General features: G+C 44.8%; 1 protein-coding gene across 1 annotated transcript; it reads right to left on the reverse strand.

Annotated features, from left to right (window-relative positions):
• Positions 1-3,523: 3,523 nt before the first annotated feature.
• On the reverse strand, positions 3,524-22,175 carry LOC149361749 (uncharacterized). The gene is made up of 3 exons (XM_089568146.1): positions 22,085-22,175; positions 6,683-6,826; positions 3,524-3,732 (listed from the first exon to the last, which is right to left on the reverse strand). Exons 1-3 carry the CDS (start codon positions 22,173-22,175, stop codon positions 3,524-3,526), a joined length of 444 nt encoding a protein of 147 aa, XP_089424272.1.
• Between the last annotated feature and the right edge of the window lie 1,293 nt (positions 22,176-23,468).

Genomic DNA, 23,468 nt, shown 5'->3' on the forward strand with positions numbered 1-23,468 from the left:
GCCGATTACAGCGCACGCGCATCCCCAAAACAATTTATTTGCAGAGCCATCGCTCATATGCAAACGCTCATTCATGTGCAAGCAAACATTTTGATTATTTTTGTTTTTAGAAATTTTTTACATGTAAAGCAATTTCGAAAATTGAGCCAGGCGTCACAAGTCGGAACATTGAGGCGATCACTCACCTTGCCTCACACGCGTCTGCATAACGCCGCTAGCTGTTGTCAGTCTCCAAAATAAAAAATGGCAAAAGAAATGAGTTTCGTTAGCGCGAGCTTTACTAAACACTGCATGCTTAGTGAATTACAGCAAAAACTGCTCAGAAATAATATTACGCGTGCAACATGCCAAACGTGTTTAGCAACAGGACAAAACTTACTTCACCCTGCCCATAGCAGTTATCGAGGCCTGCCATTTCTCGTTCTCATCCATTTCATACCCAGCAATTCCGGACAACAACATTTTTTAATAGGAAAAAGTGCATGAACGCATTTTTTTTCATATACTGGAAGATTTCACTACAGCAATCTCCCATCGATAGGCTTGCATTTTTTTTCGTATTAACGTTTTTCCTATCGTCAACTGCTCGATACGAGCGATGAAAAATATTTAAGATTTTGCTGCATATAGAAAGGGTGGACCATTACCTTCAATATTTCCGTTACTGTACGTTACAATTTTCCAATATTAATTTTTTTCCCCCAAGAATGTAGGACATCTCCAGGAAATCTGTAGAATTCCACAGGCAGTCCTTGGCCGTCGATGTTCAGAGAACTATTGTGACAGCCCCAGACACAACAAGTTTCTCCACTCTTAGAACGTCGCGGAATTCACAGCGAGCGGCAACAACACTTTTGTGCGCCCGCGAGCAGGACGGCGCGTGCTCACAATGAAAGAGAGAGTGCCAGGTGCGCGAGCAGCACGCGCGTACCAGTCGACAGGCTGCTGGCTCAATGCGCTCCGCCGGCGACGTGCCCGGACGGAAACGCCAAGATGACCGGCAGGGGAGAAGTGGCGCTGGTGCAGTGGGAGCAAACTTCAGGTGCGCTTCCCTATACCTACAAGGAACAAGTGGATGGGAAACACAGAAGCGTCAAAGTATTGCTACAAAGCTGCAGCAAAAGCCCAAAAATTTTGAAGTGAAAAACTTGGAGCTTCAAGATGAAATTCGCCAAAACGACTTCAGACACTCGCGTATTTTGTGGGGCCGTATGATGTGGCTTCTGTTAGTTCAAGATAGCTTAAAATGTTACCACATAATAACAAAAACATAAAGCAAAAAAAAATATCCAAGCAGAATGCGCGCTCTTTCATAGTTTCATGTACCGTACATACGCCAAACAAGCTAGGTTAACATGCGTCTAACGCCAGTTATCAGTCCATTTATTGAGTGGTAGTCGAAGAATCCTCGAATTGTTTGTTGGTGTGGAAGTTTCGCGCAAAAAACAGCAAAAACAAACAAAGGCATGTTGAATTGTGGTTCGCAACTACTTTCGATGGTTTTCATCAATAAAGGTCATGTTCGAAAGAAAAAAAAACTTGCGAGTAAATATGCAAGGACAGGAGCAAGAGCTATATTGCCCCCAATGCAAATTACGCAACCAAAGAATAAAATGGTCAAAAACAACAATTTCCAACACTACGATTTGCAGAAAAGGAAGGAAATAGCAAATCAGAAAACACGGGAAAGGCGCGATCACAGGGCACGAGTTAGGGAAGCGTAGGAATCGCTTAGCACGTGTCCGCGTGCGTTTATGAAGCACCCGCCTAATATTTCACGAGCGCAACGCGTAATTCGAAATTACGAGGCGACTTCTTCGTTTCTGGACGTTGCCAAAAACTGAGCACAATTTCAGTTTAGCGAATGCACTTGCGCTAATCTATTACGTTTGTATCGCGATCTCCATGAAGCAGACACCAGCTGCGCACTGCGGCAGTGAATTCCTAGAGCGAATAAAAAAAGTGATTTTTTTATTCCAATAATTTAATGAAATCAAACTTATTTGATTTTTGTTGAAGGCGCCTGTTGACAATTTTTGTTGAATGCGTCTCGGGTGTAATCAGAACGTTAATTCTGATCAACAGGACTTCGATCGCAATTCTCCAAACGTATTATTGCTGCTCACTGCGCAACCAGAGTGCAGCTTTTCCAACGGAATCATGGGTAGCTTTGCTCACAAACTGCAAAAGTGTTCGGTAAAAATATAATAATAAATAAAACCAAATCTTTGAACTCGCATGTTTTAGCGCGTTCGGAAATTATGAACTGCCGATATGGTACTCTACAATAAAAATAATTTTGAACCCATTTTAATGGATGACACAATGTTTACCAACGTTTGCCAGTATACTTTGAACACTGGATAAGCGGTGGCAATCCTAGGCCAATATAGCCAGCTCCCGGAAATGGCATAGCCAATTCTGGCAAAGAGTGGAACAACACTGGCTAACATGGCCCATGATAGCCAGGATTCGATGATGGCACAGCCAGCAATGGCAAACAGTGGGGCAATCCTGGCTAACCTGGCCCATGATAGCCAGGATCTAATTACGGCTCAGCCAATACTGGTAAAGCGACGGACAACCAGGGCCATTGTTGGATGTGCTAAGGAGTGGCACACCAATATCGGATGCTCACTGGCAACTCTGGGCCTAGTTAGGGCCACGCTTTGCCAGTGGATTTCCAATATTGGCCCGCTGCCGTGTGCTACCTGGGAAGTAGCAACCATTCCATGAGTAGAGGGCGGCGGCTTCCAAGCATAATTGCGCGTGATACAGGACATATGGGACTGTCCCCATTTCTGATGAACTACATGAACCATGAACCTAACTGTACCCTGAAACTGCCTTGAGATCCCAAATTGTATAGGCTCAGATTCGAACATGGCCGCGCCTATGAAAATGACCATACGGAATCAACCAGCTACTTTTGTAACGCTCCAAGAAACCGCTCAAACTCAGCCGGCAGTGAGACGAGAAAATTACTCTGACTGTAATTGCAAGAAAATACAACAGTTACACCGATTCATTAAGTTTGGCAACCAACTCTGAGGATTTTCAAGTCATTTTGAGAGCAAATGAAATTCGCTAAATTTCCAGCACACAAACCATCAGGCCACTAAAGTGCCTGCCTCAGCGCATATTGGCCAAAAAAAGGAAATTCACTGGAAAAGGCAAATTAATGTTTCACCTACGTTTGCAATTAAATGTTTTGTCTGAGATGAGTCGTCAATTGCAGCCTTTCTAAACTCGGCTGCAATAGAAACAACTCCGATCCAGTTGTTTGTGAAGAGGTGAGATTCACGCTGAAGCGCTCATAATGTTCACCAATACTGGTACGTGACGCACGTGTTGCGAGACAAGAATTGCCGTCAGGCCAATGAAATCCATAAACTTCTTCGCATTCTGTCTCTGGCCCAGTGCTTAAAACGAAACAAAGAAATGAGCGTCGGTGGGAGTGCGTAAGAAGAAAAGTGCTGGACAATGCGCATGTTGTCGAATTGAAATGAGTAAATAGTTTTTATCATGCAATTATTTGGTCTGCATTAGCGTTCCCACATTCCATTTCGATTGTCGTTTTGCTGGCGGGAACTGCTCTTTGGATCATCAGGTTCTTCTTGTGCTTCGCCTCTGACATCAAGACTAAAAGCCAGATAGCGGTGCTGAACAGGTTGAGAGATCCGCAAATCACGAACAGCCAGTCGTAGGCTCCAACTCTGTCTCTGAAGTAACCTGCAAAAAAAAAAAACAATCCCGTGCTGTCAGACACTAGCGAGATTGCATTCCATCCGTGGTATGCAAAGCGGAGCAAAATAAAAAGCTTTCCGCGGGTTTTATTGGAAACGACATGCAAGGGAATAATTTAAGTCTAATTTATGCCATTCGATGTCCCACTCGCGAATATTCTAGTAATGAATTTAACAAAATTTCCTATTTGCATCTCGGCAATTTCTTCTTAGAACAAACTCTTCTGCTTTCAATGAAATGCAAGCACCGTACAATAACACTTCTAAAGATATATAGGCCTCACCTTGCCCATACCTAAGCGAACACATTCGCTCTGTCTCAGAGTGCGCTCAGTGTGTGCGCGCTGCTGTTTTTCGTCTGATAAGTTTTATTAGCCCCTATTAAATCATTTGACCCAGGCACAGACTACTGGAAAAGAGTGCTCGTAAATCTGTTTTTTTTTTTTCTACGCAAAAATTAGGTTCCTTCTCTCTACACGAGGTTTGAAGCTGTAGCAACTAGCAAATAACAGTTTATTTCAATGTGGGAGAAGAAAATTATTCCTAAAACAGTGTGTCGAACCAGCACTCAAGAAATCGTTTACTGGCATTTTTCGGGGCTGGACAGTGAAATAAACTATTATTTCAACAGAGTATATGAAGACCGTTCTTTTGTATGCGAAATTTAACTTTGGGAAGCGACACATAGACCATGGGGCGCCGTATTAGAGGTTTCCAGGCTCAGCTAGATCATCTGGAATATTTTCGCAGGGCTAAAACACATTGGATGTTGCAGTTTTAGAATTTCGCCTTCATCTGAATGCGACCGGAATGCGAACAACGTAATCGGAATGCGGATTGCGGACATCTAAACATCGGAATGCGAACATCTACTACTAATACTAATGCTAATACTAATAATGTAATACTTCCTACAAGATTTGTTTTCTTTCGGAGAGCGCGCTCACGTAACAGCCTCTTGCATGAAAAATATATACCAGTATTTCACAAAACACGTTCTGAAGTTTTGACATATAAACCTCTTGATTTCAAAGGTCGTTCTTTTTTCAGGGTAGCATAGTAAGCGGTGAGCGCATAGAAATGTGGCCTAGACATTCTAACCGGTACGCTGGCGAACTAATGTTGAATAGCCAACTTTAAACTATTTTTATTTTAGTTGCCTTATTCATAGAGACGTGCAGACCTCCTTCTGTAATGTCCGTGTCACTTTTTAGAATTTCCAAAACGCACCCTGGGCGCTGGCGCCCAACAAATCCCGCCTGCAGCGCGCCAGAAGATATGGGCTTTTGAAGAGCTTACAGCAAAAGCATCCACTGCCGTGCGCGGAACTCTTTGAAGTAGCCAATACTTTTGTGGCCAGAGCACGGAGGTTAACGTTTCGAAATTCTAAAACTAGTAAGAATATTGTTTCTGGTGTTTATACACCTCACAATATATAAGAAAACGAACGCTGACAGGCAAAAGGTAAATATTTGATTTTAGTTAACCAGCCTACCAGTTTGGTTTGGTTTATTGGGGTTTAACGTCCCGAAACGACTCAGGCTATGAGGGACGCCGTAAAGAAGGGCTCTGGAAATTTCGACCACCTGGGGTTCTTTAACGTGCACCGACATCGCACAGTACACGGGCCTCTAGAATTTCGCCTCCATAGAAATTCGGCCGCCATGGCCGGGATCGAACCCGCGTCTTTCGGGTCAGCAGCCGAGCGCCATAACCACTGAGCCACTGCGCCAGGGGCCCAGCCTACTAGGTAGCACGTCTTAGCCGTATTTTCATGCGCTACACCGCTGACTATGCACTGCCGATAAAAGCGCTCTTCTAGCTCAAAAACCCTATTTCTAAAAATTCATAACCCTTTAGGTTAAACATCTAATATATCAGAAGCGTGTACTCTATTGTCATAGCCGCCATCGGCTGCGGAAATTTCTAAATTTCCTTCGACCCTTTTGGACCTCCAACGAGGTGTGACATCGCGCATAGCGTACGCGTGTTTTGGAATATTGTCTCCAAAGAAATGCGCTCATCGCGAGCGATTGTCGACTGTTTTGGAAATTTATTCACAATAAGCACTTTGAAGAGAAGTAAGTAGGTGAGGTCACGTATAAAAATAGGCTAGTTCAAAAACTATCGTGGTATCATCATGGTGGTTTGCGTTGTTTTTTTTTTTCCCTTAATCAGGTTGAACAGGATTTTATTTGAATTAGTAAGTATTGTACTTTTTCTAATGTCTGTAGGCCGTAGAAAGTTTTATTTCAAGTCGATGTTGTAATTATTAAAAAGTTACAAGCGTGTAATAAAGATCCAGAGCAAATTTTTAGTCTAAAATTATCCCTCGCTCGACCATTCCGAAAGGAACAAATGCGTTTTGTTGTATTTTTTTTATGTTCGCGATCAAATTAGGCAACCTCTTGCTGTTGCCTAGGGGGGAGGAGGGGGGGGGGGGCAGGGAGAAATGGAAGTGAGGTGTGGAATGCAGATTTTTTTTTTCTTCGCTACCTTTTCACCTGCATTTAAAAAAAAAGCCTATCCGGCTTACCTCCTAGGACCTGGACCTCCAATTAAACCTCATAACTTTGGCCTGGGACCTCCTAAAGTCCTGACCTATACCTGTGTACTGCAAGTGTTACGCCACCACCCGCGTTTCTGGGGAGGAAGATGGAGCGGTAAATTTTCTCCGTGTCCGGAGGCAGGCATGGAAGGTATGCATATAATTCAATTTATTAAAATCCCGCCAGCTGTGCGTCCAGCGAAATACAAAAACGCCCCTAAAGCTGCGCGTTGACAGCCTACGTTAAAGAACCCCTGTTGGTCTAATTATATGCGATGCCTTCCGCTATGCCATCTCTCATATCCCATGTGACGCTTCAGAACTTTAATACCCAAATTGTAGGATTTGAGCATTATGTTCCAGTGCTGCTGTGCATATTGAGGCTTACCATGTACAATGCCCAGTGTAAACGTCATGACGCCAATGCTTGCGGCAAAGTAGCTGACGATGGCGCCAATGCTTGCCGCAGCTGCTCCCGTTATGATCACCGGCCTCGCAGTGAACCTATGAGCCAGGGGACCCGTTATCAACCCTGAAGGAAGAAACAAACAAAATTGTGTATGCACCCTGCGCGCAACCATTCTCTTGAATTTTGAAAATCAAGTCACAGTTAATAACTATAAAAAGGAACACACACTTTAGAGCTAGTTATATTGCACTAATAAGAAGGGCTTATAAACATCTAGCTCCAGAGGATAACTGCAGACTGGTGAACAGTCATGATGCAGGTAGCGTTTGTCTACCGCTTTCAGAAGGAAATCGATCCTGCGTTTGGGTTACCGTACTGACAAAAACAGATACTCTGCTCTGAGCTTTGTGGTCAACATCGCCCGTCTTCCTAGAATACAATAAGCGCAGCCGCCCCTTGACATGCAAACGGTATTCAATGAACCGCCTACAATGAATTGACAAAGGTGAAAACGTAAGTCACTGAAAGGCTGTTTACAACATGATAATAAAAAAGTCAGGGCTCCAAATGGCATTTAAATGGCAACGGTGAGCGTCTTCCTTACATTGGCGGCAGCCCACAGGCTTGCTTGGCTCCAATGTTTAGTGCCGTCTTTTCGTTAGTCGCTGACTGTGAGCAGAGCTGCGTGGTTGTTCCGTTTATCACAAAGAGCACGGAGCACATGCTTGTGCAGAAGCTATGGTAGTCACATTGTCGGCGTGTGCCCATTTTTTGCGCTCTTGGACTTCAAGGGAAAACGCACGCGTGACCGCAAGCGTGTCCCAGCGTTTTCGCCTCTCCTCAGCTCATTCCGCCTTATATTGCCGTCTTGTCGACCGGCGGCTTAGCGTACGCCGAAGTGATTTCTTCTTGTTTACCGTAAATAAAAGGCACATTGACGCCAGGGAGCTGAGTCGCCCTCGTTGACGCAGTGCCTTCTGAAGGACCGAAGCACTATCCAGTGCCAGTCATTGCAGCTGACAAAATGTAGCCGCGATTTTTGGCCACACATTTTCTACAGCCCATGCACTTATACGGTTTGCTTGGAAAGCTCTAAGAAACAGTGACTGCCTTTCACTGAGGCTTCATTTTCACAGGGGTATTTGATTTGAAAGCAAGGCTGAATTCAATGCCGTGAAAAGATTCATCTTCTCGCTTAGCCGTCTATAGAAAATGTTTGAACGAAGGGTTGGCCTTTATCAATCCTGAACGTGACTTCATTTATTCTGTATGTAGTTATCGGTAGCCACGTTGCGTCTTTTATTTTTGTTGCTGAGAAGAAATTAATACACCTCACGTCACTTTCCTTCGCTCATGATGACTTGTGGCAGCTTTGTCATCCTTACGTGATAACATCACCCGGATTACATTGAAAACTTGTAGATACATAAATTTCAGGCATTCACGTTCTTTCATTAAGGAAGAATGTTCAGGATAAAACTCTTGATTCCTGCTTTCATTTCCTTATTAGCTTTTCTCGCTCTTGTTGAAAATTTGTGCTATCTAGAGACCCGTCGCTACACCTCAACCTTGCCTAGCATGTCTATAGAGCCTGCACTATTCCGGAATGGGCACATGATGTCCATTGTATTTTAGTTTCAGTGAGCTAATTCCGGCTCATCCAGTTTCTTTTGTTTCCTCTACCTTTGTAGATGAAGGTATACAAGAGTCGTTGGTGTTCGCTATATACAGAGCTTAGTATTTAAAAAAAAAAAACCCTTTAATTATTGCATACACAGAGCTGTAGTTTTCTACTCCGTACTTCTTATTTTCCCATTTTAGGGACCCACAGGAACCCTAAAGCGATATTTATACCATCGTACAAAAATACATTTGGGGGGGGGGGGGGGGGGTACACGGTAACCGCAACTAACAGGACAAAGTTAATTGGAGAGACATGACAGAGGCCTTTGCTCTGCAGTGGGTGTAGTCATGCTGATGACGATTATCAAGGAACCTTTCTACCATCTCGTCATCGTAAGTAAACGCCGGTTTGTAAACTTCGCCAGCATTTAGATTTCACACTTCATTAAATATTTTTGGAATTTTTATAAGGAGAGAAAAAGGACCGATTTTAAAAAGGACACAATATCTGCTTTCCCCTTACCAGCGAGATACATGACAGCGCCCATGACCATAACAGGCCAAGAGCCATCGCTCTTGATTGTCAAGAAGGTCTCCTGTATGGCGACAAAGAGGAACCCCGAAGAACGCCTCAGTGCCATTGCGAAGCAGTTGGCCAGCGCGCAGGCGCCTGCGGAAGATAACAACTTATAACGCAGGCAAATCGTTGCCCTCCACAACACATACTATGGTTCCCCATGCACAAATCCTGGAAGCGATTGAACCATCTTTCCCAAGACCTACACGCTGTACTGGCACACAAAATGACCGTCACGGCGGCAGTGGTTTTTGTTTTTTGAATAATATTGGCAGCTGTAAAGGTTACAACGCCTGAAGACAGGATTATACCGTAGTCAATATATACCGTAGTCAATATATTTGAAAATCGGTATTGTTAGCCTGTAAATTACAAGGTCAGGCCCTCTGTTTACTTTGACTTATGCAGGACCTGATGAACCTAGCGCATTGAAAGTTTCCTTTTATCTTTGCCTACCTACGTGTGTTACTATTGGGAGCCCGGCCATGAACAATAGAAGAAAAATATTTGCGCTCGAAGGAGATCTGCTTGCTACACGCCCACCCTCGGATCTCAGCATGCAGCGCGTAGCAAAACTACGGTGCTCTCCGCCGTTGTCGGTCCGCGCCGCCTCCTGCCATGTTTAAAGTTTCGCGTTTGCTTTTGGAGCAGCCGAAACATATGAATTCTTTGCTCAGGCGCTGTAACATGGGTGGTGCGCCGAGTATCTGTCACAACAGTGCTGTTGGTTTTGTGAGGTACAGTCGCCGTCTAAAGTAAATGGAAGGCGGCTTTGTCAAAAAAAATTAATTTATTTAAATATAAAGAATAATGGTCCATGTTTGTTGGCGCACAGTGCAATTCGCACAATCACAGTTATTATGCACACATGTATTCAAGGATGCATGAATTGAGCGGGCAATGATTAAATTTTTTCGTTAACATTGACTTCCATTTACTTTTGACGGCACCTGTACATGACGGCGCAGTGTTCCGGAACAGCAATTGATACATATTTGCGGAAATGTACTTATTTGAAGAGGGAAGCACGTACGAAGACTCATTACGACAGCGCAACCGCAGTGAGCAATGTCTGTTCATTCAATGAGTTCCTGTAACATGTTCTGAAATCAGACTCGAGTTATTCACGTTTTAACACATCAGGTTCAACAGCAACGTTTAGTTGATGTAGCGTACTACGCATGCTGGTAAATAGATATTCTTCAAGACTACGTCTGTAGAATCTTTCACAAATTCATACAACTGGGTGGTCTCTATAGATTGCGCTAGATTGCACTACAGGTCAGGTTCACCAGAATCATTCTGGTGTTTATGTAGCCGCCTGTGCATGCTAGTTACCGCTGTGCATGCTAGTTACCGCAAGAACTACCGCTCATTCTCAATCTTTTTTCGTCACGTCATCCCGGGACTGGAATGATCTACCACAGGACGCCGTGCATCACATCAACGCCATCCATTTTAAGAACGCCATCAAGACCATTATTGTTTAACTGTCATGCCCATCCCTCATGTAATGCCCCATACCAGGGGCTTTGAGGTATCAAAAAAAAAACTGAACAGTTTGTCTAGTAATATTTCGTGGTTTAGGCGATCAAATGCTTTGCTGTAGTCAATGAAAATTCCGAGGGTAAGTCTGCCTTCATCAATATTAGAGATTATTAATTCCTTCTGAGTTAATAGTGCTGTTTCCGTTGACCTGCCTTTCCGAAAGCCATGTTGAGCATCTGAAAGCATGTTATGTTTAACGAAAAAGCTGTTCATGCGCAAAAGAATAATCTTCTCTAAACCCTTAGAAAATACAGGAAGCACTGAGACCGGTCTATAGTTGTTAACATCGTTTTTATCGCCCCCTTAAAATGAACTGAAACTTTAGCTATTTTCATCCTGTCCGGGAAACATCCAGATGTAAGAGCCAGATTGAATATGTATAGTAGATGAGGCGCAATAATATCGATGACGTATTTCACTGCCTTTATTTGAAAGCCGTCAATATCGCTGGCATTGGTGTTTTTCACATTTATAAATGTGCGATAGATTTCTGTTTCATCCGTTGGGTAAATAAATAGTGTCTCCTTAGACTGGTAGTGAAGCAAAGCGCTAGTCGAGTTGTCATCTGCTGGCTTTGCCACATTGACGAAGTGTTCATTGAAATACTCGGCTAGAGGAATTCCGGATAATTTTTTACCATCTATTGTCAATTCCGAAGTGTTTTCTCGTGTTGTTTGTCTATTTAGGGCTTCGTTGAATATTTTCCAAACTTTGTCCGGACGCTCTTTTCTTGCAGTACTGAAAAGGTGGTTGTAGTAGTATTTCTTTGCTGTTCGCAATTCCGCGTTTAGTTTGTTCCGATACTTCTTAAATATTTCAAGTTTAGCTAGGTCTTTTGTCCTGAGGAAGGCTTGAAAAAGAAGGTTTTTTTCAGTTATCATTTTTATGTGTTCTGGTCCTAGCCAAGGTTTCCTCATTTTTTTCTTAAGTTTAACATTCTGATATGGAAACGACAACTCATACAGCTGACGGAATATTGACAAAAAGTCAGCGTAGGCGTCACTGCTGGAGACCTTGTAAAAAATGGATGACCAGTCCGCATGGATTATTCGTCTGCGAAATGTTTCAAGGTTCTCACTTGACAAGCATCTGTACTTTAGCGTGTTTGAGTACTGTTTTTGTCGGACTAAATTGGTAGAATAACTTATACATATAGGACAATGGTCACTGATGTCAGTACTGATTGTACCAGCCGCTAGAACAGGTATCGGAACAGGTATTGTATTAATTTCATATTTATTTCTCATTTTTTGTCCCTGCGCTTGAACTGTAATACGAATGCTTTCGTAGTATACTGGGAATAATATTTTGAACGTTCTTTCAAATACGTGAAAAGTGCATATTTGCCCGCTTAGCATATTTTTAATGCATCAAAAATATACTAAAAATGTACTGAAAATATACATTAAATACATTAGATTTTATTAGAAATACACTAAAATATACATTTAATACATGAAAAATTTATTCACTTCGGCTTAAAAAAAGGTCTACTGGTCGGCTTCATAGATTGAGACGGGTTAATGCTTCAACCGGACAACAAATCACACAAGCGCAGTTATCTTCAATCACGACGCACATGAAATTATAAGGTCACGAGACAGAATGGCAACGGCAAGGACACCTACACAGCAAATCGAGACGGAAGTGCCCCAGCCATACTGTACCTCAGCAAACAAGAAGTGCTCCGACAAGCACGTGCTTGGCTTGCCTTAAATATACCCACCTAGAGCGACGCACTATCATGCCCGGTCAGGCGGTTTTTTGCGCAAACACTGTGGGCACCCAAATTATCCCAGAAGTGTCGTACTGGTTGCGTTAAAATGTGGGGGCCATCTAGAACCGAAGTGCTAGTGCAAACTTGCCTCAAGATTAGGTCAGGAGTCAAATTGTCAACCAACAGATACACGGGCGTCTAAGGGCGCAGGTCGGCCTTGGCAGTCGTGGTCATTTTTGCCAGCATATTCAAGCCCGGAAGTATCCAAGGTGCCTTTGCCGGTATCATGCTGTCACGTTCTCCGCACGTAGTGTAAATAAGTGGTGATTACCTTCCTGCTAGAAGTTACCATAAACGAAAGGACTTCGGAACAGAAAAGGCTTGGACAGGTTGGTAATTCATTGCAACACAGTAGTCATGGAGCGGGAACAACGCAGGCGTTCTCGTCCCGTCTCGTCTTTGTCCTGCGTTGTTCCCACGCTATGATTACTGTGTTGCAACGAAGGGACGACAGGAAAGGGAGAGTTTTCACTGTTCCCTGAAACGTCATTTCGAGCTCTAGATTGTTCCACGGTAGCTTGAAATGGAATGCAAATTGTTTACGCGGATTGCCCAATTGTTAGAATAAGGTATACTTGCACGGATTAATTGCGTATTTTGCGAAAGTACACTTTAAAAACATTGCCAACCCCAAAATGCGATTTCCCGAAGCTCGATTTCGAGCATTATATTGTTCAACGGCTGCTTGAAGTGTGCTGGAAATATGCTAAGGCGGACTGCCAATTTGCTAGAAATTAAATATTCTTTGGACGAATTAATTGCGTATTTACGGAAGTACACTTGAAATATGTTGACAACACGCAACACTGACAACACTGTTCAACGGCAGCTAGAAGTGTGCTGCAAATACGCTTAAAAGGACTGTCCGTTTTTTAGAATTGAACTTTGCATCGGATGAATTAATTTCATATTTACGAAAGTACACTTTTAATACATTGACAAGATGCTAAAACTGCATACATATACGTTTACAAGGACTGCCCGTTTTTTAGAATTCAAGTATACTTTGGATGAATAATTTCCTATTTCCGAAAATACACTTTTTATACACTGACAAGATGCTAAAACTGCATGCATATTTTTTCACGTACTTGAAAAGTGCTCGAAGTGTGCTTTAAGTGAGGCATTTTTGGCAACTTTTAAGAATATATTTCGAACACCAAGCATGAAATTTCAGGAACGTACTTCCTGCATATTTTAGTGCATTCATGAATACAAAATATATTTAAAATACAATTTAAATAGCCCACTTTATATTCCAAACGTATTAGTTTTTGCTAAGGGGTGGTGTGCTGTGCCGGAAGCTATGGCGCATTCAAAGCAACGAATGTTTCTCCAACAGCGGCCCGTCAAGACGATCTGTTGCTTTGTTGTACGAGATGAACGTTTTCCTTTTCATTTTTACAAATGCAGTATAGAATACCTGGCATATACATATTAACGAAAGGAACAATTTTCAATATTTATTGTGACTCTGCTGAAGAGGAAATATAATAGAAATATAATAGAATATAATAGCTACCAAAGCCCTGGCGGGGCCCCGTCTTCTGCTCGGCAAGGGATTACACCCTTTGCAGGAACATTCGTGGGGTGCTCCTCGGTACGCCTCAGCCGATAGTTGGGGTGAATTGTTCCGGTGCTGTGAATAATATTTTGTGCTGTTGTATTGCGTCACAACTATTGTTATGTGTTGAAAACGCGCCGTGGTAGAAAGGCGGCCAGTATATTTAAATGTTGCTTGCTGACCAAGCCGCAGTGTAGTGCGCCAGTGCGATGACTGGAATACCGGGCTTCTGTCGCAGTGTACTCAACAACGGCTTGTGGCCGCTGATAAGCAAGTAATGCACCTGTACAAGTAACTGATATCCCGAGATTCTGAAGATGAGCAATAAAATTTTTTATAACTGGCTGTACTTTTGCTCTGGATATGACGATGTTCTTCCTGCGTATTCTATATGACGCACGGCCGTTTGTGTAAACATGCCAGAGGGCTGCACTTTTTTCATACTGTGATGAGAAGTACCTCTGGAGATCCTCTCCTCACGACCTTTCAATCACTACAATATCGTATAAATACTATGCGGCACACTTCATGTCATTGAGCACAGCATGCACTAATCTCTGAAAAATTGCAGTCTTGTTCACAACTTCGTAGTGGAAAAAACAGCGCAAACAATGACAGAAAGCACAGAACAAGAGGGGAGACACTACAAGCGCTGACTCGCAACTAAGGTTTATTAGAAAAAAACGGACAGAATATATACAGTAACCACCCACGACTGCGTACGTCATAACACCGGGGAAAAACAGATTACATGCATGGCGTGAAAGTTGATCTAAACAGGAGCAGCGCGCGTGTGCACCCGGTTATTTAAGTACCTAAATTCCTACTCTGACAAGGCCACTGAAGGTTCACTGACGCACCGTTTGCCATTTTTCCGAATAAAGAACGCTTCCATCAGCTCCCGGGTCACCTTATCATGGTGGCGAAAAAGCACATTGGTTTTCGGGAAAAGGGGTGTGCATCTGCAAACCCGGCAGTATGCGGGAAGGTTGTCTCGCGAGTCACTGCCGAGTAAGTTGCGGTGCTCAAAGAGCTTTACGTTTACACAGCGCGCCGTTTGCCCGATATACTCTTTACCGCAAGACAGTGGCAAACGATATACAACACCCTTTTTGCAAGGAATGAAAGGCGACACATGTTTTGTTGTACAAGCCTTGCGATTCTTGTGGATACCAGCCGCCAGGTTTTTCTCCACTTGTGGGCAAATCGCAGAGAGCTTCTAAGGTGCCGAGAACACCACCCTAACATCGTACCTTTTTGCCACGCTCTTTAACCCATGGGAAAGCCTGTGAGCGTACGGAATGACCGCCGGCCTACGGCGCTCACTGTCAACACGGCCTCTTCCGTTGGCCCCTTACTTAACCCACCTCAGAACTTTTTCTCCTGCCCTGGAGATGACGTGGTAGGGAAAACCACTACTTTTCAATCGTACCACTTGCTCTGACACACTTTCCGCAACACGGTGGTGGCACGACCTAGATGTGGCGGTCTTAAGGCACGAAACAGCGATACCGTCCCTGATCAGTTTTGAACGCCCTGACTCATAACCGAGGAGTGGCTTGACGGTGCGCGGGCGATACATCCAGCAAAGTTGTCCCGGAGTAGCTCTCAAAGACATGTCAAGAAAGCGTAGCTCGTTGCCAACAGGAACCTCCGAAGTAAAACTTAGACCACGGCCGAACTGACTGAACACCCTCAGAATGTCAGCCATTTTCGCTGCAGGGTCAAACCCTTCCACGATGACTAAAAAATCATCCACGTATCTGAAAGCCCTCAAGAACAATCCCGCCGAGACCGCAGCTATCTTAGTATCCATGTCGCTCAGAAAAATGTTGCTAAGCACAGGTGCAACCCTCGACCCAATGCACACGCCTGCCTTCTGTACAAAAAATGAACCGTTCCACCAGATGACCTTCGATTTAAGGCAAAAAGACAAGATTTCGCAAAACGTGTCAATGGACACGCCGCACTTGCTTAAAAGCTGACTGCATCATTGTCGTCGGTGATGCACGCTTGAACGCTTTTCATCAGTTCATTGTGCGGCAACGAGCAAAAAAGGTCCTTAATATCAATGCTAAACATGCAGCACCTTTACGGATTGTCGTGCATCAACACTTCAGCCAATGCTCCAGAATTCGGCACCAGAAAGGGATCAGGCACTTTTAGAGACGACAAGTGCGACTGCAGATATCCTGCAACAGCATACTGCCAGGTCTCCTTCTCCGTCACAGTACAACGAAACAGTGAGCCCTGCGTATGGGTCTTGGCAGTGAAAAAAGGCTCTAACTCGAGGCCCTTTGCCTTCTTCACCGACGAAGCCAACCGCTCAAGGTTTGAGCTCAAAACAAGGGCCACCGCCTTATCTCTAACTTTGGAACCACGGAAGTCCACTTGCCGAAAGTTCTTGTTGATCGCTGAGCACGCCTTTTCCTCAAACAAGGCATTCGGAAGGAAGACAAAGCAGCCTTCCTTGTCCGACAAAAGCACTCGAGTCTTATTCGACTGCAAGAAGTCCACCAGTGGACGGGTGCAACCGGGTGCAGAAGTGCGCTGCTCCTGTTTAGATCATCTTTCACGCCATGCATGTAAGCTGTGTTTCCCCGGTGTTATGACGTACGCAGTCGTGGGTGGTTACTGTATATATTCTGTCTGTTTTTTCTAATAAACCTTAGTGTCGAGTCAGCGCTTGCAGTGTCTCCCCTCTTGTTCTGTGTTTTCTGTCTTAGTTTGCGCTGTTTTTTCCACTATGAATTCACACCAACTACCCAAAATGAGTGCTTTGCTACAGTTTGTTCACATCTCCAGGAAGTAACCTGTTCATAAGCGAACAGCGCTTTATGAAGGTTGATTACTAATACGGGGCGTGAAGATTCACCGCGTAGAAAGTGCTGGTAGCCACTACCGGAGTCAATCTTCAGGAATGCTTGTCCTTCAGCGAGCGCAGCGAAGATATCTGCCACACATGGCAATGGACATAGCTCCGTATCAAGAAACGCGTTAACTGCTGTCTTGAAATTGTATACAGGCAAAATTTTCTATATGTCTTGAATGAAGGCATTCCCTATGCTTCATTCACGGATGCATCTCTTATTTTACAAGGAGGAACTTGATGCAGCGCTGACTTGTCCATCGTCGCAAAGGCTCGACTGTGTGACGTACTTCCCAATTTCCAACCTTGGCCGAGAGGTTGGACGCGCTCTTTTGACCACTTATAAGAAAACATGCAGGGAAGGCGCCGCTCGTAATGAATGGAAGACCAGTCGTCTGCTTGCACTGCTAAAACCTGAGAAAATACTACATGACCTTGCATCATATGATCAATTTGCACTTGCCAGCCGCGTCAACAGAGTCATGCAAAACATATTCCCTACACGCGTGGAGTGGTTCCTGGAGTTAAATCAAATATATCGATATGTATGTCCGGGTTTTGCCACGAACGCTCCTCTATCAACAATTAGCTTGGCCTGGTAACGTCCGTCCAGCACCGAAAAATTGTGAAAAGATCGACTGTGGCGTTTTTTGTACATTAGAGGCGGCTACGACAACGTAACACATCACGCCATTTTGGACGCCTTGAAAGCTGGTGAGGTCAGAGGCAGCACGTACAACTGGATACGGAGCTATTCACAGGAGAGGCCGCTCTTTGTCCAGACTGAGGACGCACGAACGCCTTTACTTCAAACTTCGCGCGGAGTCGCATTGGGTTTGGTGCTGAGCCCAACTCTCTTCAACCATGCTGTCATCGGCCTGGTCAACTTACTGCCACAATCTGCTCAGATCTCCATGAACTAATAACGAAAACCACGCAAAGGACGATACACAGGGAAGAAGTAGACAGGACGAGCGCGGACCTGTCTACTTCTTCCCTGTGTATCGTCCTTTGCGTGGTTTTCGTTATTAGTTCATGGATTACCAACTAGCCCACCATCGTACACTCCTTCAGTTCAGATCTCCATCTTTGCGGACGATATATGTATTTGTGCATCACGTGCGAATCGTACCCAATGATGTTGGAGACTTCAGACGGTGGCATCGATACTGATTTCTTACCATCGTCTGCAGGGCCTAAATATTTCAAACCAGACGCGTTCACTAGTGGCGTTCACACGGAAAACGATGTCACGTTACCCCATATATTTCAATTGCAATGCCGTTCCCTATGAGAGAAGCCATGCATCGCTTCCTTGGAGTGCACATCGGCAGAAATCTCTCCTGGAGTCCCCGTCTTTACAACATGAGAAAGAGACTGATACCAATTCTGCTTGCCCTCTTTTTCATTAGCGGCGCATTAGTGGGATCCATGCTACAGCTTCTCCGCTCACTATTTCTAGGTTACCGCCGTACCGCCTTCTCATATTCAGTAACATTAGCAAGACCAACATGAAGACTCTTCAAACTGCAAGCGCAAGCACTCCATACCTTCCGCGGACTGCCTAAATGTTCCTCTACAACACCAACCGCTGTCGTCGCCCGGGAACATTCATTTACTACATACATTGCTGTTTACTTCATGACAGCACATATTCGGGTCCTCACACGGGACCTCTGTCCTCAAATGACAACTCTTCCACTACTTAGGCTACGTACAGAGGGCAAAACACCTGTCTAGAACACGTTCTGAGCGTGTTTCGGGCTGAACATGAGATATCAAGAGATAAGATTTGTTTAAAAATAATCTGGACGTAAGCATGAGCAGTTAAACTTATAGGATTTCATCGTATTTTTTTGCGTTCTTGGTCGCAGCGGCTCTGGGAGCTGCGGAAATCATAGTTTGGTTGTTCCAGCCATACGTTTACCCCTCTGTACTGCACTCGTCCAAGTCAGTGCTACTTATCGCACCTATCTTCTCTCTCAATTCAATCCTGCCTCAAGGCCATGCTCTCCTTTATGCACTGTACATAAACCTCTGGTGCACCTTTCTATTCCTGGAATTACGAAGAACGCTGGAGCATCATTGCGCTCAAAGTTGGAACATCTGTATTCTAGCCACAGTCAACGCATAAATGTTTACACAAACGGCTCAGCTAACTCAACGAATTCCGCGAGGCCTTTGGTGATCCTGGCGAGGTCCATCTTGATGAAGGTGAAGACGACCTACGACGCTTTCTCAACTTGTGCAGAGCTAGCTGCCCTTCGGGCTGTAGTTGAGTTCATTAGCCAAGACTCTCCACATGAATGGTTAGTTTTCACTGGTTCCAAAGTTGCCCCTCAAGGCCTGCAAGCTGCACCTCCGCGCGGATCGCATGAACAAATCGCCACAGAGGTTCGCGAGGTGCACCACTGAGCCATATTAAATGGCCATATTATTTTTAAATGGCAGCCAGGACACCACGGTGTCAAAAAAATACACCACTCAATGAGGCTGCCTGATCTGCCAACTACGATGTACTTCAAGTCAGTATTCCTGTATAACGAGTTGATGCCGAGTGTGGGCACCTCAGGTTTGCGCTCGAGGTCACACTTTCTGCGTGAAACGCAGGCGTGTTTTTCAAAGCGTGCCCCAGGAAATTGGACCCTGGATTGCACCTTTTTGTTTCATATAATAAACCTCGTCGCAAAGCAACCTCGTTGTGCCGTCTATGGTTCGGTGTTCCTTCTACAAAGAAGCACACATGGCGGACAGCGATGGCAGACAGGCTGGCTAGTGAATGATGTGGCTGCGAGGCGGCAATAGTAGACCTCTTATGCGAGTGCCCTGTTTTTACGACTGAAAGACATACGCTGCTTTGTGCGGCGGGTCGCCTCAATCATCGCCCTTTATAAGAGGATAAGATCTTCGGACGGTGGCTACAACAGCCGACTACCCTCAAGGTCTGCAAGAGAATGTTTTGCTACCTGAGTGCAACTGGCTTCTGTGACAAATTATGCCTGTGCTACTATCCCCTTCTCTCTTCGCGTGGTTGAGAAAGTTTTTTAAGTTTGCTGACAGACTCCGCGAATGACTCCGTTTGAGCCTTTGAACGATTGTAAAAATTGTCCTGCTCCAATTACTTTCGCCTTGAGTGCAAGGTGATCCACTAGCAACCTCCGAAGCTCGCCAAAACTGCTGCTTGACAGCAGTCAGGGTACTATCACGGACTACATTACGCTGCAGGCCTAGTCTGATGAAAATCGAAAATTCTTGAATTTGCTTTTTTTTTGGCTTTGAGTTAATATGAAGAAACAGAATAGCTATTCATCATACCGAGCTCAGACAGCCGAGGAGTCGTGAAAGACTGCATTCGGCCAATTTGCCCCACAACATATGTAACTGGTGGCACATTTCCTGGTCGTATAGATGGCTTGTATTCCCGAAGCGAGAATCAGAGAATGCGAGCTCACCTATTGATGTTTCACGCGGTGCTCATTAGAATGCTTGTCTTCAGCTATTACGTGAAGAGGGCAGGCGCACACTGGTACGAAGGCGACCAGTTTTTTTCAGTGTCGTTTATGGACTGAGCCCCGGAGAACGCGAAAATGCCGAAAAGACGCAGCAAGCATGGGAGGTGAAAAACATGGGAGCAACATAACAAAGAGCTTCCTGTCTATGCAATGCGCAAGCGTGTGAGCTCATTGTTGATCATCGCCTAGTTGAGACCGACGCCTTTCACAAAAACAGCACTAGGAAAACCTGAAACCAACGCAACAGCTTCCTAAAGCATGCAGAAATCGCTGCAAGTGGCACAGAAGTATTGTGCAGAAGTCCATGCAGCGGAAGGTGCCCCATGAATGTGACAACACCCGGGCACGGAACTGCCCGACTTAAGGGCGGCGAATGGGGGCAATGAGGAGAGGGTCATCGGTTGAGAGCAGAAAGCTGTTGAAACGCTCACTGTACACTGACCTTTTCGCAGTTTATAATTGTATCGAAAGCACGAGCACTATGGACTGTATTAAGAATGCTCACTCGCATATGCGGGCTGGTGATGTACGCTTCCAGACACCCCTAGTGCGTGTAGGGGTTGCAGTTCTGGTCTCTGAGCGGATTCTCTACCCTAAGCGCGACTAGCTCAACCGTAACAACACAAATAAGGTTACAAAGGAAGTGGTCGTTAGGTCCCAAACATTCGGTGGGCAGGAGTCAGAGAATGGAGTCAAATATTTGGGAATAAAGGTGATTTTTACAGCACCGATGCCATACAGCGTAATTAAAAAACCGCTCATAAGACGCATGCAAGTGCTACAAAACCAATTAAATACTTGCAAAGCACAGCTTAACACAGGCTATAATACTAATAGAGATCATGGAAAAAAATTACACTAATGTATAAAGAAGCAAATCAAAACAGTAAAGATTGTCACTGGGTAATGCACAGCCCGACGACTATCGGCCATCCCGTAGACCGGCGAGCGCTCCCTCGCAGGCCCGTGGCTGGCCGATTAGCGGTGTTCGTACGTCTGCGGGAACGTTTCCTTGCAAGTCAACTACCACACGGTCTGCTCACCGGTGCTAAACGTCTTTCATATATAGTACGCGTCATGTCCATTTGTCGCTTCGCATCAATCAGGCCCGCATGCAGACGTAACGGAGCCTCTAGAACTGCAGTCTCACGCTCCAGCCAGGGCGCTCGTTGCCATTGAGCGGACGAGGAGAGATGTTCCAGAATCGTCGTGTTTTTTCTCCTCCTACCACCCACCTCTGTTCCCAAGCGAAATGTCGAGGCTATCACTTAACACGAAAAAGGGTTACACCATCTCAACCAGTAATCGGAGGTAATTCGCTATCGTTCTGTTCTTCTGCCACAATTTCATGCTAGAATATTTTTTCATACACCTTCAGCCTCCCAGATGCGCACCGAATCAAGTGACAGTGAATAAGCTGCGTCTGCGAAATGCTTTAATTACAACGAGGCCGCCACAGTGCAGTGGCAATACGGCTGTGCCCTGAAGGGCAGATTTGAAAAAGGGTTTACGCAAGCGGCATCGTAGCGCTTCAGGTTAGGTAACTCGGTGAGCAGGTCTGGCATCTCCTCATTGTGTAAGACGCCCACGATATGGTTGCTTGAACTTATGGAGATAGCAGATTTAAAGGCAAACGGAGAATGAGATTGATGCTACGAACCTGGGTCACGAGTGCCCTCTTCATTTAGCTTTGTGCGAATGAGCGGGCATTAACGCTAGCGCTCATTAGGGAACCCCAATCTGAGCGCACGTGCACCTGTTTTAATCGTCAAACGCGACAACTGGAAAGAGATCATGAACCCTTCGACATGCAGAGTTTACTGTAGAAAGCAAGTATGAGCGCCGCCTAGACAGAAGTGGCAAGCAAAGGTTATTACGAGAAACGCTGCTCCCGACCATTTTGGCACTTACCAGCTACAAGCCAGCTGTGGACGCTGTCTGGACCATGCTGTCGCACTCCGGTGCCCCATTTCCAGTGACTCCGCTGGCAACACTTGGGCATCCTGGCTTCCATTCCAGGACGGAATTCTAGGTTCCTGGGAGAAAGATTCTGGGTCTACATCTTCACGGGACGTAGCGGGATAATAATGAAGGTGTTTGAAGTGGTCGACTGTTGTGAGACCCCGCAGCTGCGCATAAATTCATGCAATCCGTCTCTCCAAAGAGATAAAAATACAGAAATCCTTAGACATTGTTTCGCAGGAGATCCTATAGCAAAGGCTGCGGTGAAACATCCCCCAGAATTTCAAATTTACAAAATTTCGAAGCAAATTTTCTGCATCACATTCTCAGTTATGCCACTCCGTGCAAGATGCTCTTCACCTTTCTGCCCTTGCGTAAGGGAGCGAAGGAGGTAACAAATGGTGTTCAAGGCAGTGATAAGAACAAGTTCCTACCGTAGCTTCTGCAAGGTGTTCCGGAGAAATCCGCATCCGAGATTAAGAAATGAATAGATGACTAAGCATAGCTTCCGGGGCATGGTAATTATTATGTCAGACATCAGGAAAAAAGTGATTGATGCTAGTTAATTAATTCCTGATAGTGCGATTTTGAACGATTACCTTCGGCATCCGGTGATATTCGTGATTGGTATCCGCCCATTAACAACAGCCATATCAGTTTTCTGCAATTTCAGGAATGCTATTAGCCTCCGCAGTGTTTCTCATCGTATTTTAGTAAACTTGCGCTCAACGATGCTTGCTTTCAAAAACCTCTTGTCGCAAGTACCAGAACTTCGAGTACTCTGATGTGTTCTGGAGTGGAAAACATTGAATTGCAACAATTATTCAGGAAGTAGCAAGGGAACAGGGCATGAGAACTGCGCAATGTGCACCATGTGTGTGCAAGCTGCTCGTCGCCCGTTGTTCGTGTTGAGACCATCTGCGATAGAAAAGCCCAGCAATCTTTTTATGGTAATGTGTATATGACCTCTGTGAGCAGAGTTAAGCGTTTCGAGCAGTTCAGACAAAGAAGGAGACTGAAGAGAACCTAATAGAATATTCTTAAAAGTAGACCTGGCCCTGATCTCTTGTCCAGCTTGGGTGGTCCGAGCACACATGGGTCGGTAAGGCGAGAGAGGTGCAGCTTTTCGAAGAGTTATTTGGTGAATTCTCTCTTAGCGGTTTTGTGCGTTGCTATAAAAAAAGTGCATAGCGCGATGATAATCAGCTCTCAGTCAGGCTTCCTCAGGCTAAGAAAGGTGAAGCATGGCTTTTCAGATGTTGTCATAAGCTTTAACACATAAGTTCAAAGTTGTGTACTAGCTCTGGTCGCTGGTAAGTAGTCTTCAGTGAGT

Source organism: Amblyomma mixtum, chromosome 2 (genome assembly GCF_055824585.1).
Source record: "Amblyomma mixtum isolate Tamu chromosome 2, ASM5582458v1, whole genome shotgun sequence".
Taxonomy (NCBI): Eukaryota; Metazoa; Arthropoda; class Arachnida; order Ixodida; family Ixodidae; genus Amblyomma; species Amblyomma mixtum.